This window comes from Candoia aspera, chromosome 18, assembly GCF_035149785.1.
Source record: "Candoia aspera isolate rCanAsp1 chromosome 18, rCanAsp1.hap2, whole genome shotgun sequence".
Lineage (NCBI taxonomy): Eukaryota > Metazoa > Chordata > Lepidosauria > Squamata > Boidae > Candoia > Candoia aspera.
The window spans coordinates 5,745,797-5,762,701 of record NC_086170.1 but is presented as its reverse complement, the minus strand read 5'-3'; the positions used below and the strand labels follow the sequence as shown (position 1 = coordinate 5,762,701).

The following is a 16,905-nucleotide window of genomic DNA, read 5'->3' as shown; positions in this document are numbered from 1 at the left end:
TGTTCTCCAAACGTGCATTCCCTCTGTACTGTCCACATTCAATGGATTTCGTCCAATGTGTGCCGCCTATTCATCTCGGCCCAAGTTCCATAAAGCAAGTTCATCGATCAAGTTATCTGTGTTTGTGCATTTTTGACATATTAATCATAATTAGTCAAGCCAAATGGGTGAAACAATAGAGCAGAATGAACCAGATTAGAGAAAACAGCTTGCCAAAATACATACTATGTGGAAAACTGCATATCAGAAGAGATCCCAACCAAAATGCCTGTGTGTATTCTCTGCAGAGATGTTGGTCAGTTTGCAACCAGTTCAGAGGTGGGATGGAACAGCCATCAGCTTGGAAAAATAAGAAACTAGGAAAAAAGAGCGTTACTGCTTTATTCATCCACCTTCTACTCATCCATATATATTCTATGCTATATCTCATTTTTAAAAAATACTAAGCCCCAAACTTCCGACAGAATTAAACCATAGGAAGTAGGTGCTTGAATACCCAGTACTGGGAGTTGCATATCTACGTCATGGGACTCTTTCCTGCCCAGAGTTTTTCACAAGGGGAAGCTGGTTTATTGCCTCTTCCAATCATGTTTCGCTCCATTTGATTTGTTGGCCAGGGCTGGGAGAGCAAATGTGTGCGTCTGCCTGCATACGTGTTCGCAGTCTCGCTTCCGAGGGATCCTTTCTCAGTCGCTCGGCCCTTCCTGGAGAGCCCCATTGAAAGCAGGAAAATGTGTCGAGAGGCAGGGAAACGTCCTGAAAAGAACAAGCGGGTCCTTGTCTAGGTTCAGAGGAGCCCATCGGATTCCAGGTGCTGCGAATCCTGGCGGGAAGGACCCAGCGCCGGAGTGTTGCGTGGCAACGTTTGTGAAAGCCCCTGGCACTAGGGAGCCTGCTTCCGCCGGCTCTGATCCTTCAAACAAGGGGATCTGGGAGGGGAGAAGTTAACACGTTAAGTTCAAGCCTCCCTCGATTTCCTCCTTTCTCCTCTCAATTCGCTCCCAGCCAAAGCAGGGAGGTTGGATGAATGCCAGCTGGGTTGTTTCGAAGCCTCCTACAAAAAGCCATCTTGTCTGGAAAACGGTCCATTTATAATCCCTCTAGGTCTGGTCCACAGCGTCAGATGAAATTAAAGACGGGCCAAGCTTCTCTGCATCTTCTTCCCCTCCCTCGCCTTCCACACCCGCCATCAGAAACTTGATGGAGGCCCGTGCCGTAATTCCTTTTCGTCTGGCCTGGCTCTGGCCCCAAACTGTTAGATATCTGCAGGGCAGAAAGGAAATATCGAGGCTGCCTTTCATTTCGTTACCTGACGATTATGTAAAGAGATTCTCCCAGCCGCTCTCCAAAGAAATGTTCGATCTTTTAATCAATCCACAGGATGAATCGATCAATCCTCTCCTTGCTCAGAGTCAATTAGATGCTGTATCTCTTAATAAACTGAAGCCTTTGTTCAAGCAGCAAGGAAATGGGGGAAATTTGATTTCCTCCGTCTTCCTCTCTCTCAGAAGCACAGTGTCTAACCATACACTTAAAAGCTCTGTGCCTTTTTCTTTAAAGCATCAGAAAGTGAACTACGTCGGTGATAAATTAGTGAATTAGGCACAGTAGAAAAGTGGTCCCGTCAACTGCCCTTCACTTCAGATGGACATAGCAGCAGGTCTTGATTTTTTTTTTTTTTGGGGCCGCCTCTGGAAAGGGCTTCTGCTGGGCTAGAGGGACTGATTCTCAGTGTATTGATTTAAATCACTGGCTTAGAATCATGAGGACTAGAAGCTTACTTTTCCATTAGAGGCAGGACCATTATTTGATGCTATTTTGTTTTTTGGTGCGGGGGAGGGTTGACAAATTCTGTTCTTGTAATGAACTAGCCTACACACACACACACACACACACACCATTTGAAATTTACCTATCCCTCAACTGAAGGCAATTTTCTCCCTTTATTAACCTCCTTTGATCAGTCCCACATAATTCCTGCCCTCTTTGATTTCTCTCGTTCCTCTTCTTCTGCTTGAGTTGCTTTCTGATGGATGGTTTTAATTGGCAGCTGACTGACCTGGCCTTTTAAAATCTGGCAGCAATCTGGGGACTTTCTGGATTCCAGTTTGCAGAACAGCCAGCCTGCATTTCCTTCTGTCCTGAGAAGCTCTGTGGTAGCCTGTAAACTCGCCTCGAGTTCCCCCCTCTTTTCCAATTTCCCCAGCTGATTTGTTTTTTGATTGTTTTATATCTGGCCTTCCTGCTCTCAGATCACTTACCTACCCCTTGTTGTGTTCTCATTAACATTCGTGCTACCTTTGACTTCGTGGGAATCAATATACTAATTATTAACTCTAATCTTTCTAAGGAAGAGATTCCCTCATTTTCTGTGAATGTGCTGTGACCCTAAGCAAGTCCCACTGAATATGGTATAAAACTCAATCTATGCAAGAGACTATGGTAAACTTTCTGTCTCTGGAAAAAGACTTCTCCAACTGTAGGGTTGTTTTTTTTTATTAGACCATTTCATTCTCAATAAGACTTAATTATATAGAAAGGGGACTTTTCACCCCACGGTCCCCACGTCTTCTTTTAATGATATGAGTTTAGTATGGAACATTCTTGTGCTAACAGTAGAAAATCAAGACACCCTTGGAGAAAAATCATTCTGAGGTTGCCAAACTGTGCCTCGGAGAGGTTCCCTTTGAATCCACCTGTTTTGTCCATCTCAAGGGTAGACAATGGTGTCATTTCCTTGTTTTAAATAACAGTTCCCATGAGTGTAGCGGGTGAGGCTAGAACTCCTGGGAGTTTTCCAAAATACCCAGAGGACATCAAGTTGACTATCCCTGATTTTAGATCCATTACATTTTGGCTTCAGTTTTGCTCCAGAAAAAGTTGGTGTCTTCTTGGTTATTGTTGCCAGCTAAAAACTAGACACAGAAAGGTGGACATATCCATGGTTTCCAAACCATCCTTTTGTTCTCTCTTACTGGGTCCTAACAAACAGAAGAACTTGTTTGAGGAAGGAGGTGATGATCCAGGAATAAGGATTCTACCTTAGATTGGTTTGTATGGCCCTTAAAATACATTGGGGGCCTGCAAATTCTCTGGATTGAGACCACATCCTTCAATGCCCTGATGTAGCTTCCCGTTCTCCGCCATCTGGAATGCCCCTCTTCTTGTTCTGGGAAGTTGTATAAACTGGCCTCTCTTCAAACACTCTACAGAATAGCCACTGACTCCCTCTAACACCTTATTGAACCTCATCTCTACCTTGATGTGGCATTTGGCACTGAATGGCAGGTTTTAATATTTAATATTTTAAAAAATGGATAAGGGAGGACATGTAATATTGCTGATGGAGTGGGTAGGGTTGAACAACCAGGGCAGCAATAGTTACTATCTCCCACTGCTATGCCTTTTGTTTCATCAGTAAGCTACCAAACAGTTCCATCTTTGGAGCAGAAATGAGAGGATTCTAGACCTGCTGGAGATCTTGGGGATCATCCGGTCCCAACCCAGCTCTCGATTGGATCTTCTGTCTAGAGCAGCCACAAGAGATCTCAAAACAAGGAGAACTACCAGTTCTCAGGAGCATCTCCTCCTCCCTCAGGGCCTTCGGACAAATTTAGAATTTAACCCAAATGTTGCTTGCACCTAGCATGGCTCTTTTTAAATTAGTGTAAAACCCTTCTTCCTCATATCAATACCTGCCTTTTGTATCTACATCCTTTTCTAAAATAGGGATGTGACTTCAGCCACAGCATTATTTTTTGCTGAAACTGGGTTTATTAAAGGCAGGGTTGTGTGTCTGTGATTTTGTCTAAGGGACAATGCATGGCTAATCTTGTCATCCTTAACATTTGGGATGGAGGGTCATGGTGCGGAAGAGTCTGATCCAAATGGGAAGGGTCATTTGGCACACATAGGCAGGGCCACATTTTTGTTTTTTATTGGGTGTGTGGGGCAGCTGAATCCCCCTCCCTTTGTTGTCTAGATTTCTAAACATGGTGAAATCACACCACTAACTTTCAAGCAGCCAAGTTTGGAGGAGTCTCCAAAAATGTTTTTGGACCATAAGATTTGACAGATTCCACAACTATATAGCTGAGGACTGTTTTTCTCAGTCTTTTGGGGGTAGAAGATAATAGATATTAACAATTTTTGTTGCTGTTTCTTATGTATGCACAAAAAGGCAGCTTTTGCATGTTCATAAAGTAAACATTTTAAGGTTTTAGGTCACTTGACTGCCAACGATCTGGCTGGAGGTGTTGGAGAATAGCATTTTTTTCTTCTTTCTCCTTGAACTGAAGCAGTGCTGAGGCCATGTCTGAGCTCTTAGGTGGATAAAAAAGACAGTTGTTATCTATACAAGTTTAATATTTTCTGAGGACTGGCATTTTTTTTTCTTTTTTAATAAGGACTTAATAGGAGGCTACAGGCCACAATTAGGTAGATGCCTGGATTTGGGAGAAAGGAGGACATGAGCAGAATGGGTAAAAAAATTAACACATTCAGGATAAGAGATGCTAGGAACCACAGAGGTTTGTGTTGTTGATCTTCCCGCAATATTTCCTGGAGCAATCTCTGCAAAAATCGGTGTTTGCGACTAATGATGCAGGAGAAGGAAAATCAAAGTGGCCCCGCAAAAATGAGAGCAAATCCTCTGAAATGTTAGCACTGAGCTGGAGAAAAATGGTGCAAAATGAGCTATTAGGGAGCTTGGAATCTGGGCCTCTAAAATACAGCCTGGCAAAGCTGACAAATTTGGGGGTCCTTCTCTGCAAGAAAGGAGGACTCAGCCCTTTTAAGAATTCCTTGGTACGCTCTGAAAGTGACGTTGCTCTTTTTTTCTACCCACTTTTCTGCATTCCTGGGGAATTTAATAATGTGAACTGTGTGATTCCTCCACCTGGCTCCCTCCACTGTTTTGTCTCTCCCCCTCCCCTTTTCTTTCGTAGTTTATTCATGTTATTTGTCTAATTTCTCGTATGTGGGTTTTGTGCCTGACCCTTTCCGGCCGTTGCCTAGATCTCTTACAGTGCTGTCTCAGCTTGTTCTCTGTGTCTTACTTTCTGCCTTTTACTTCTGTTTGTTTGTGATTGCAGTGGACTTCCTTGTGTCAAAAAAAGTCTCCTTTTAGAAGCAGAGCAAATTTAGACGCCTCGAAGGTACCCCCCCTCCCTCATGACCCAGGAAGGTGTAGTGAGCTCCGAGCATCACGCTTGCATGCTTCTGTAACCAAAAACATCATTAACATTTTGTGTCTTTTCCTTGATTTAGCTTTATTTTTTTTTTCTCCTCCTGGAAAAAAAAAAAAAAACCAACCCAAACCCAAAACTTCCACTCATAACATGGATTGCGACATTTCCTGGAACGTTTGCTGAGCCATTGAACCTCTAGACTGTCCTACATTTATGAAGCAGATCCAGGATTCTCCCCCACCGCCGACTAATGTTTTAAAAATCCCAGTTGCCCTGCCCATGGCTTGCCTTCATCCTTGGTTCTGCAACACCTATTAATGGGGGTGGGCATGGTTTGTCCTTCTAACACCACCAACACCCGCTCTGCATTGAGCCAAGCGCATCTCCTCCCCAGCGAAACCAGCAATTTGTCATCTGGGTTCCTTCGGCCTCCATTTAAGGGACCCAACCCTCAACTTGACACCAGGAGCAAACATGCTGGATCTTCTTCTTAAATGCCTTTCTTTTTTTCCCACCAAATTTGCACTGGATTTGGGATCTTGAATCGCTTGTTTGGATTCAAGGGTCAGTGAGTAGCCTCACCGGGGATGCATCACGTGACCTCAGGGGGCTAAAGGGGAGGGAGGGGGAGAAAGGTCACTGCACACCACTACATTCCATCAGCGGGGTTCTTGTATTTCTTGGGGGGTGGGGGGGAGTCCCCTCTCCCATTATCTGTATATTTTGTACATGAGAGATTTCTTGCTGGTTTTTGCAATCTATGTACATGGTGTTGTTGTGAGTTTGACAGTCAGTTTATGTATTTGCCCAAACAGCTCACTATTTTTGTGGGTGTCCTGGATGGCAGTTAAGAGCTGGCCATCCGCTTAGTTAAAAAAACAGATTAATTTGGACTTCTGCCCTGAACTCCCTTACCTTGGCCTTTCCCAAGACCATCCTGCCCAATCTGGTATCCTGCAGGGCTTTTTCCCCTCTGATTACCATTACCCCCAACTACTGGCCAGGCCATCTGAGTTGATAGGGACTGTATTTCCAAACATCTGGAAAACTTCTTGTTGGGCAAAGCCATCGCAAGGATAGGATGCACAGGAAACTGGCATATATGTGTTGGCCTTCAGAGATAACTAGGCAGTGAAGATGTCCGTTGAGCATCTCCAAGTGTTTTCAATCTCGGCCAAACCTAGAGATGAGTTATCTTCCCCAAGCACTTAGCAATTGCCCTGTTTCCCCAACGCTAGGGCCGTGGCACCAAAAAACTGCTTTTTTTACTATTGTCAACTGTAGGTGATGCTTTCAGGCAGGGCCCCTTTTCTTTGAAGCTTTTCTTTGTTAACAAAGTGGCTTCCGACACAGCTGTCATTTGCTAACAAATCAACAAGGGCATGTGGCGTGACTGCAGCAGTGTTCCAACACTTGGTTGGGCGGTGTGCAGAAGGACGGGATTTTTCGGATCAAGAACACAGGGCAGATTTGCAGCCCTGGAAAAACACGGCAAGGCCTTTTGACCTCTACTAAGGGGAAAACCAACAGCAGCCCCCTCAAACCAGGGTCAGTGCAAACCAATTTCACTGTGCACAAAAGAGAGTGGCATGTGGAATAGATTGAGATCTTCTCCAAGCATGGATTGTAATCATCACTGGAGTTTACCTGGAGGGCTATTTAAGGCATTCCTTGTTGCCATAGTCATCTTCCAATAATAAGCACAGATAAGAAACCTGCTGCAATATCAGCTAATTATCTCCCTGTATGAAGTGTCAGCCCATTACATAAAGTTTGGGGATTGCATCTAGAAAAAATTGGAATGGGTCCCCAAGGGTAGCTCTACATTACACAGATAGAACTTGCATCCTCGCTCAAAAGGTACTGGGCCAATTTCTCACTTGGAGAAGGATTCCGAAAGTTCAAGGAACAGCACACCATTTCCCCTAAATTGCTGTAGACAGTTCTTCCTGCACAAACACACACCTGCCTGCCCTTGTAATACACATCAGCTCTCACGGCAGGTCAGTTTTGAAGTCAGGTCTAGTTTGGATGAAACTTCCTAACCGTTTCTTACTGTCCTGCATGCGAGAATCTTTTTAATGCAAGCAAATAAAAACAAAAGTCACAAAGCCTCGATTTAACAGACCTCTCATTTAGCGGATTTCAGATGCAACAGACTAAATCTCCATCCAGACATTCCCCCAGATAATGGATGAATCCATTGCGCCCAAATTAGTCTGGGTGAGGCCATTCAATTTACATTATTTTGACCTTAATTTTATGACATCTTGCATCATGATGTCATGGTACAAAGGATATTAATCGGCACAACAACCTACGTTTGCATTTAACAGACTTTTGAAAGTAAAAGGAACCCTCTTCCCCCCCCACCCCGACAGTCTGTTAAAATGAGCTTTCCCCAAACTCAGATGATTTTCAACATTTTTTGGTTCAAATGAATTGGCTCATTGCAAATCTAAAGCAAGGTGGGAAGGGATGACCACGAGAAACCTCAGGCACGAGAAATCTCCCCTTTCCTCTCTACTTCAAGGATGATTATTGCCCTCCAGAACTGCCAACTCAGAGGCCAAAAAAGTTTAAGCAGGGGTCATGGCTTAATCCCCTTTGAAAAATTGCCTCCCTCGGTGTGCCGGGAATTAATAACCCCACTGAAAACAGTGGGACGTAATGTTCTTCACGGACAAGGGCGACTGTAATTGCGGTTAGGGAATGGGAACAGAACAGCTCGGGAAGGGAGGGTCGATGCAACTGGGAAGTCTTGAAACCAAACTGCCATTCGTATCTTCCTCCTAATTCTGTCTTCCAGTCCAACCGGGATTAGCTGAGGCTACCATGAGGTTAATAACATCTTGCATATTGCTACCGATGGTGGTTTGGATTTTTTTTTCCCCCTCTCCACGCTGGGGAAGAAGCATACATGCTCTGTTATGGCTTTTCTCCTCCTTCTTCTCTCCCCCCAGGTCAAACAAGCGCTGGGCTTAAAAAGTCTGTTTCTCAGAAATCCAAAGCAAGCCTCTCTCGACAGCCCTGTTGCTGGTCAGCTCAACCGCAAACATTCCTTTAGCAGTCACATTTTACGGCGGACCGCCAGCGCGCCAACCAAGAGCTTGAAAAAGCCCAAGATTGCAATCGACGCCCGAGACAGTGGCTCTGAAGGGGCCGGCAAAGACCCCGCCCTCGAAGAGTCCTCCCATCCTCGTTTTGACCAAGAGTCCGAATGCCCGTCCCCCACGCCATCTGCTCCTAGAGAGGGTGTCAGCCGGGAAGCGGACAGCCAGGGATCCAAAGGTAAGGCTCACAGCTTGGGCAGAGATAAGAGCGGCCCCGGCCAGAGACTCAGGGACGCCACCTTCAGCGAGCCCATCCGGAGAGCCACCCGGGTCTGTCTCCAGGAGCCACCCAGCGAGAAGCAGGGCATCTTCGCCCGCTGTGCCAACGATGGATCGGGTAGGATTGGCGTGGCCACCTATTGCATGAAGTGCATGATCGGCTCCAGCGAGAGCCCTGACATGGAGTGCAAGTGGAGCGACCCCAGCACCGGTCTGCCCGCCTCCGGTGATGCTCCACGCTGCAGCTGCTACGGCAGCCTGGCGGGAGAGGAGAGGGTGGAGGTCAAGCGCTGGGGGATCCAGGAGCAGCCCAGGGCCCGGTCAGATCTGCACCTGTGCACCAGCCACGGGGCTGCCAGTAGCCTGCCCAGGACCTGCCAGCCCTTTGGGACCTCAGGGAAGGAAAACGGGGACTCCAAGTGTCTCGGGGTCAAAGATCGTTCCTGGCACAGATGGCACACTCAGCCCGGTGGCAAATACAGAAGCACCGTCAACTTGGTGGGGTCCATCCACGGGTCCGTGTCCTCCAGCTCGAGCAGCTTAGAGAGCCTTGGAAGCCCAGACTCCCCCAAATGCTGGCCAGAGAGCTCCCGAAAACAGGCGGGCACCCTTCAGAGGGAGATGAATGCCTTGTTTGCTGAAAAATTGGAGGAAATTCGGAGCAAATCCCCTATATTCTTTACTGGTAAGGCCAGATCTTCTTCACCCAACCATCCATTGCAGGTTGTGTCCTCGTTTCCCCATAGAAACATCCACACTCCTTGTTCACCGGTCGGCATGCGACTTGGACGTTTTTGCTTCCCCCTTTGCTGGTGGGGGTCCAGGCATGTTGTTGAAGCCTTTCTTCATGGTTTCAGTTCTGCTGGGGGCTTTGTCGTAGAGAAATAGCAATTCCCCCCGCATGCCGAGCCATCTCCTGTGGCAAAACCCTTTTTGCAGGTCGTTGTGATGTGCCTTTGCGTGTCCCCTTGAATCATGCCTAGGTGTGATCCTGAGAGCCGTTTCTCATCCAACCAGAGGGGCTACATCAAGGAAAGGGGAAAGTTGACTTGTCACTGGCATTGCCCCTGGTCCCTTGGGTTATTTATTATACAAACATGGGTTCTAAAGCAGCTTTCTGATGGCCAGTGAATGGCTTCATTTTGGTTGGAAATCAGGGATCGTGGAGTTGGCATTAATGATGCCACCCGAGCCCTCAGCTGTAGCTAAGGAATGACCCCCACCGAAGCCAACACGGAGTGAGGGCAGCCCTTGGCTCTTCTGCTTGTTCTCAGAGTAACTTACCCTGCTGAAAGGAGAGTCAGCTGCCCAAAGGCCTCATGAGAATCATGGTTTCTTTCTTTCATAGTATTTCCTGTCTTAACGGCCTCCGGAGTGGGGCTGTCCAAATACGGAGCGCCACCTGACGCCTGCCGGTTGTGAACTCAATCCCGCCGTTCCAATAAAGCCTATTTCTGGGAAAGCGCACGTCAGATTTTTTTAACCTAGCTGAAAATGGCCGTAATAGAGTCCCCTGGGATTTCTGACTGAACGGGAATAGGCTTCTGTCATCTTTGCCTTCTTATCCCTACGCTGAACATCAGCCGATCGCCTGGGACGAGAAGGACATCTTACTCCCCCCGCGGCCCACCCCCTCACAGCTATTTTTTTGTGCTTCATATTAAAGCTGTGACCATCTACTCATCGGGGCTCCACATTTCAATAGATTTCAGTAATCATGGCCTCCCAGAGAAACCCTGTCCCCAGCCCCTACCCTTGAGTCCCTTCTGGTTGGTGAAAAGCGAATTCTCAGGATCAGCATGTTTAGACGGTCTCTTTTCCTTGCTCCCCTTTACTAATTTATTCCCCATCTGTTCCAGCCTAACTGTTCTTTTTTTTTTCCTTCCTCTCTTTTGTCCTATTCCACATGCCCTCTCTTATCATGTAGTTAAGAACTGAAAGGATGATCGAGTTCCAGGTAACTGATGAGCTTTGCTGTTTATTTCTTTTCATGGTTTTGTTTTCCTTCTTTCACACGTTTATCTGTGGTTTCTCCTTTCCAGCCTCTCACAGTTGTCTGAAACATTTCCTGCATGTTTTTTATGGCCTTGGAGGGTCTTTGGGGAAGGAGCAGCAGTCTCCCACCATGTCCACTAGACTTATTTCATGAAGTTTCAGCTTTCTGGGAGTGGGTGCCTCCAAAGATGTTGGCTGTGTCCCCAGGGAATGCTGGGAGTTCTGTGGAGGTGGCCACACCAAGCAAACCCACGCTGGGTTATAGAAAGCTATCTAGAGTAGTTCTGAGTCAGGTGGCCCCAATTCACCTTGAGAAGACCCTTTGCGGCATGGAGGCAATGCTCTTTCGCTTTGGGGAGAAGTGGACGCGAAGGTATTTCCCTTGTTGAGATCTGTTGAGTCCCTTCGACTGTTCCCTCTGGCGGGTCTAATTACTGGAAGAAACTTCTCTGTACCCAGAGCACTGGAAGAGGCATCTGGAATGGTGTTGAGTGTGAAAGGGGTTTTGGTTTTTATCTCACAGAACATTTCTTGCCTCATGCGTTGTCCTGGCAAAGCATCCTTTTGAAACTTTTCCACAGCCCGAACTAAAATGGAAATTTCCGGTGTTCTGGTTTTTCTGCAGCATGCCTCTCTGCGCGTGAATGTTTGATGCACATGCATGCATATCTGTGTGTAGCTTTCATTTGTGTAAGATTTCTGCTAAGTAATAATGGTCATGGAGATACGGTGTCAGCTCTCCAACGTAGACAAAACTTGGAAACCAATGATACACAAGCTAATACTATCTATCTATCTATCTATCTATTTTCTATCCCACCTTTATTATTTTTATAAATAGCTCAAGGTGGCAAACATGCCTAATACTCCTTCCTCCTCCTGTTTTCCCCATAACAACCACCCTGTGAGGTGAGTTGGGCTGGGAGAGAGTGGCTGGCCTGAGGTCACCCAGCCGGCTTTAGGCAGGACTTCATGAGAACTAGGGAGGGTCCTGTCTGAGATGCTTTCTCAGGTTACTTTCTGCCCCGGACTCAAATTCCTTTTATTTGACTGTTGTCTTGGTTGCGGATCTTCCTCCCATTCCTCAAGGTTATCCCTTCTTCCCATTACATATGGGTGTCCTCTCTATCTGGGAGAGAGTTGAGGGCGTTTGTCTTTTGGTCTCATCTGGAAAGGGATAAGTCAGGTCCGTGGTCGCTTGCCTGCCACCAGGTTTGATGGTGCTTGTCAGCTGATTAGGGAAGAAGGCTTCTGTGTTGATGCTTTGCTGACTTTCTCTTGCTTATGGCAGTGCAGAGACAGAGGCTGCAGACATCCAGGGCTTCACAAGCCCCCCCTCTTTTCATTATCCTTTAAAGCAAGGGTCCCCAACCCCCGGGCCGTGGACCAGTACCGGTCCGTGGCCTGTTAGGAACCGGCCTGCACAGCAGGAGGTGAGCGGTGGGCGAGCGAGCGAATTTACAGCCTGAGTATTTACAGCTGCTCCCCATCGTTTGCCTTACTGCCTGAGCTCCGCCTCCTGTCAGAGAAAGCAAGCCCATTGGCTGCTGTCTCCAAACAGCACGAAGAAAAAAGAATAAAAGGTTGGGAAAAAAGAGGAAGCGCTTGAATCATCCCAAAACCATCCCCACCCCCACCCCCCGTCTGTGGGAAAATTGTCTTCCACAAAACTGGTCCCTGGTGCCAAAAAGGTTGGGAACCGCTGCTTTAAAGCAAAGGGCAACAACTTGGGACCTGCTGAATTACAACTCCCAGCAGGCCACACAAAGGCAGGGGCTGCTGGGAGTTGGGGCCCATCAGTGTTGGTGGGGTTTCTGTAGGTGGGAGATGGCTCTGGACCGTTTTCATTCCAGGGCTGTAATTTGAAGAGAAAATTAGGAGAGAGGTTGAAGACTTCAGGTCCCTGGGATTCTCTGGGGATCAGATCTAGTTTCACTGTATGCCTGCATCTCCTGCAGAGCATGGCCGCTGAGCCGTTGCTTCTGAGTGAGAAGGTGGTGTTGGTTGCAAAATCCATGCATTCTTCTGACCCTGGCTGTGTTCACATGACCCGGTCAACCCTACTCTGGTCAGTTTGCTGAGCTCTGTGTCGGCAGGGCTGGGATGACCAGGTCAATGTGCCCTGCACCATCCCTTTTCTACGCCAATGACAGAGGCCAGAAGATGGTGGCTTCCTCTTTTTTAAACTTTGCCAGAATGAAATTCAAAGAAAACAAGAATTGTAGTGGTTTGATCAGGATCAGTGCCAGAACAGAGCAGGTGGGATGCCCCCTTTTCGCCTCTTCCTGGAATGAAGGTGGAGGTGAAAAGTATCAAGGAGACAGTATGCCTAGAGAGGTCCAATTTTTGTGGGGGCTCTTGAGCTTCCTTCTTGGAAGGGAAAAAGGTCACCTAACCCTAAGCTGATTGTATGACACTGCTGTGCAGTGTTGAGCACCCCTACCACCCAGGGCCTTTTCAGGCTAGAAGTAACCATTTCCAGCTACCTTCTAATTCAGGTAGGTGTAAGCCAGTTTGGATGACGATTGTTCCTACACAACCGCTCCCCTCAGCCCCCCAACATGGAGGAGGTGAATATACACAGCTCTCCCCCACTCACCTGATACTTCTCCTCCCTGTGGGAAGGAGTGGGAAACTTTTCCAATTTTCACCTCCATCACGTAAGATCACCCAGCTGATTTTCCTCCTTTGACCTGGGAAGCCAACCAGGAAACACCGTGTCTCTGAGGATGAATTTCATGATCTGCCCATTTGTGTGCAGTGGCAAGACAGAGCTGTGCGCAGTTGCTCCTACTTCCACATATTGAGATGGTTGGGAAGGACAAGTATCACTCAGACTAGGCCACCATTTTCAGCTTTTAACTCAGAGATACTGGAATGGGAGAACAAAGCACAAGACGTACTTTTACAAAGTGGGCAGCAGGTGTGCAAGACATCTCTTTGAGAACTTCTTTGGCATTTACTCATTCATGGGTTTCTTTTCCTTCTCCCTCCAGATGTCCGCCAATTCTCAATGCGTAGGTCGGTCCCTTCCTTATGCAGTCTGCAGACCATCAATGAGGAGCCCTTTCTTGCTAATGAGAATCAACCTTCCAGTTTCTGCTTTCCTCTGTCCCCCAACCTTGTCAATGATCCCAAAGAAGAATCTGTGCCTGATCATTCCCAGGAAGCTGTTTCAGATGGAAGGGACCAGCCTAGTCAGCTTGAGAGGCCTCCTCTTTTGCAGCATGCAGTTTTGGAGAAGATGCCCCTTGATCCTGGTGTCTTGGAAGAGGAAGAAGTGATGGAAAACAGCAGAGAAGGAGGGGGCTGGAAAAGAGCTCCTGGCAATGGAGGTTCTCTCCATTCACAAGTTCAGCACAACCTAGCATTAGGCAACTGTTGGCTCCATTCCTGTGGAAGTGGCCAGAAGCAGGCAGGTGGGATGGTTCAACAGCTGACAAGTGCTGAGAAGAGCGGAGCTGGGCAGCCACACCAAAGGGAAAGGGAAAACAGCACCACGCCAACTCCACTCCACATAGCTCCCAAAGTAACTGGAGCTCTCACGGTCCCCACGCCTCAGATGGCAGTGAGGAGATCAAAGGATGAAGGATATAAACGGCGCGACTACATAGTCTCGATGAAGCATCCCAATACCTTTTCTCCTGCGCCTGAAGTGTACTGGGATGCCACGGTCAATGACCGGATCTGGAGCAAGCTTGATTTCACCACTCATAGGGACAGCATGTCCTCCTCTTCGAGCATGTCCTCCAACGATACCGTTATAGACCTCTCCTTGCCCAACCTTGCCCGGAAAAGCCTCCCCGACCTTGGTGCTCAGCCCAAGACCTTTGAGGCCATCCCCGAGAGGAGAGTTGTGAGGCCGTGGTCTGCGAATGCTGCATCGGGGCGTGAAATCCCCACAGTGACCAAGAGCAAGTCCAACCCCAACTTGAGGTTGGATCAACCCATGGAAGATGACCTGCACCCTCGGCCGCTTGCCAGGGGCCTTGAGCTAGGATCATCGCCTGCATCAAGAAGAAACACCTGGAACCGGTTGTACATGGAGAGCCTCAAGCGGTCCTGCCTGAAGTTGGAAGAGCAGGAGAACCCCGAGTCCAATCCCACTAAGTCCAAAAGCCTTGGCGATCTTACCTCAGATGACATCGCCTGCAATTTGGAGAGCAGGTACCGGAGCATCAGCCGGAGCTTTGCCACCCGTTCCGTGAGGGAGCAGCGCCACCGTGGGGCCCTCAGGTCTTCGGGGAGACCTCCAGACGAGCTGACGGAGCGCCTGAAGAAGCTGACCTCCTTCCAGCAGGAGAACGACATCACGTCCCCCACCCGTCTCGAGCCCGTCGAGTCTGAGGAGCAAGAGGAAGGGACGGTCCTGCTCCGAAGGTCCTCTTCTCGGAGCCAGAGCAGAGTCAGGTACATCGCCAACCGGGCCAAGCAAGCTCAAGAACGGCAGAAGCTAAAGAGTTTGGCCTTGAGCATTGAGGAGCGGGGCATCCCCGAAGGAGCCTGCTGCTTTCCAGGGGGGGCTTATACAGACCCGACTTCCCCTGGCCTGTTTACATCCCAACTCAAGAACCAGAACCAGACTGACTTGAACCCTGACCCCGAAGCCGTCTTTATGTTCATACTCTGACTCTGGGAAGGGCTGAACAAGAATCGATGTTTACATTTCTGTCGGAGCAAAACCAACACCCCCTCCCGCATTTTTCTTTAAGAAAATGCATAGTGCGGCGAGCCCTCGTTCAATGAGGGAGGGCGCGTCCTTCTCCTCCACCTCCTCCAATGGACAATTTTATGTTTGTGAAAAATGATAATGATAATGATAATAATAATGCAGTCTGTAGCATGCATTATGGGGAGTGGGCAACTGAATTTTCCCAGGGTGGGAACAGATCCTGAGAAGATTTCTCCCCCTCTGTGTTCCCTGGAAAGCATGTCCAAGGATCTGCACGATTGTCCCCTTCCTTCTTTTTCATTGCCTGCTTTCCTCAGTCCCAGGAAAAGGAACGCATAAGAATTTGTCTCGGCCATCAGTTGTGGCCTTAGTTTTATTCAGTTCCAGGAGGCAAAGCCGAAAGGAGCGCAGCTTGCGTGACGGAGGCAGGTGCTGCATTCACAGGAGCTGATAGCTGCATGATTCCAAAACTATCCATAAATTTCTAGTCTCCCCGTAGTTCCAATGGCTTGGTTCTTCTCTTGGCCGGACGGCCTTTGCAAGGTTTCGAACCAGCGTGAAAACTTGGGAAACCTGCTTTTCAGGAGCTGTGTGGCCAGGAGTCGGTTCTTCTTGGTTTCTCCAGGATGTCCTCTTGAACAGTGATAGGAAAAAATTATGGCCTGTTGCCAGCTTCCTTTCCTTTTGTAATGTTCCCTATTCAGCTGGGTTTTAACTGTAGGCTTTAAAAAAACAAATCATTTGATCTGTGGAACATGATGCCCAGACAAAAGGATAGGGTGCCCCTTTTTCCCCAGTTCAGGTAACTCATGGCTAAGCTTCTGTGATAATCATCATTTATAGATGTAACTTCTACCACCTGCCTCCCCAACTCTTCCTTTGCTCCAAACTGGCATTATACCTATGCCATTTCAGGACCCAGCTAAAGCCAGGGTGAACATCCCTTCTGTTTCAACCGAGTTCTTTCCCATCTTGTATCAAGTCATTGCAGAAATATCTTCCTTTTTTCTTTGAAGCAAAAGAGATAGTCCCGTGTCCCATTGCTTACCATCCTGCCCACAAGTTGCTTTCTCCCCTGGCCAAGGAGGCTGCTGGATCAAAATGTGGCCGGTGAGAAAAGTGCTTTTGATAACGAGGCTGATGATGATGATCTCCCAGGGGGTAATGCAAATTTACTTAGCTGCATCATTTCCCCCCCCCCCCCATTTTGCCACTTGCATTGTCACTTTTGTTCCCTTTAAAAGGAGAAACCAAGTCAGGCAGTTTGTGGGAACTGAGAACGACCAGGAAAAAGTGGATACCAGCTAGGAATAAAGGACAGATCCTTTATTTTGGATCCTCATTCTTCTGGCCCAAAGTTTCTTTCCGCATCATTTTCAGATTTTTTTTTTTTAAACAAAAAACAAGTTTGCACAAAAAAATTGCATGCGTTCTTGTGTGCATTTCTCTAAACGTACGCATTTTTGTACTCGGTTTTTCCTAAGATTGTTGCTATTATTTTTGCTGCTATTATTTTTGCAAGTCCAGCGTCTCTTTCAAAATCACGTTCTTGTTTCAAATGGTTGATTTAGGGGTGAAGGTTCAGGCAGTAAGTATAACAAGCAGGATTTTTTGTTCTTATTTCATAATCACCAAAGATGGTATTTTCCCAGAAATACCTTTCTTGATGTTTTTTGCTTGTCTTTTTTGCACTTCCATGCAATATACTTTAAAAAAA

General features: G+C 47.4%; 1 protein-coding gene across 1 annotated transcript in view; it reads left to right on the top strand.

The window, feature by feature from the left end:
• PLCH2 (phospholipase C eta 2) overlaps positions 1-15,675 on the top strand; it is a 192,979-nt gene extending 177,304 nt beyond the window's left edge. The window contains exons 21-22 of the mRNA XM_063317739.1: positions 8,153-8,480; positions 13,513-15,675. Coding sequence (XP_063173809.1) covers positions 8,153-8,480; positions 13,513-15,146 — 1,962 coding nt within the window. The 3' untranslated portion in view covers positions 15,147-15,675. The remainder of the gene's footprint in view (positions 1-8,152; positions 8,481-13,512) is intronic.
• The last annotated feature ends 1,230 nt before the right edge of the window (positions 15,676-16,905 follow it).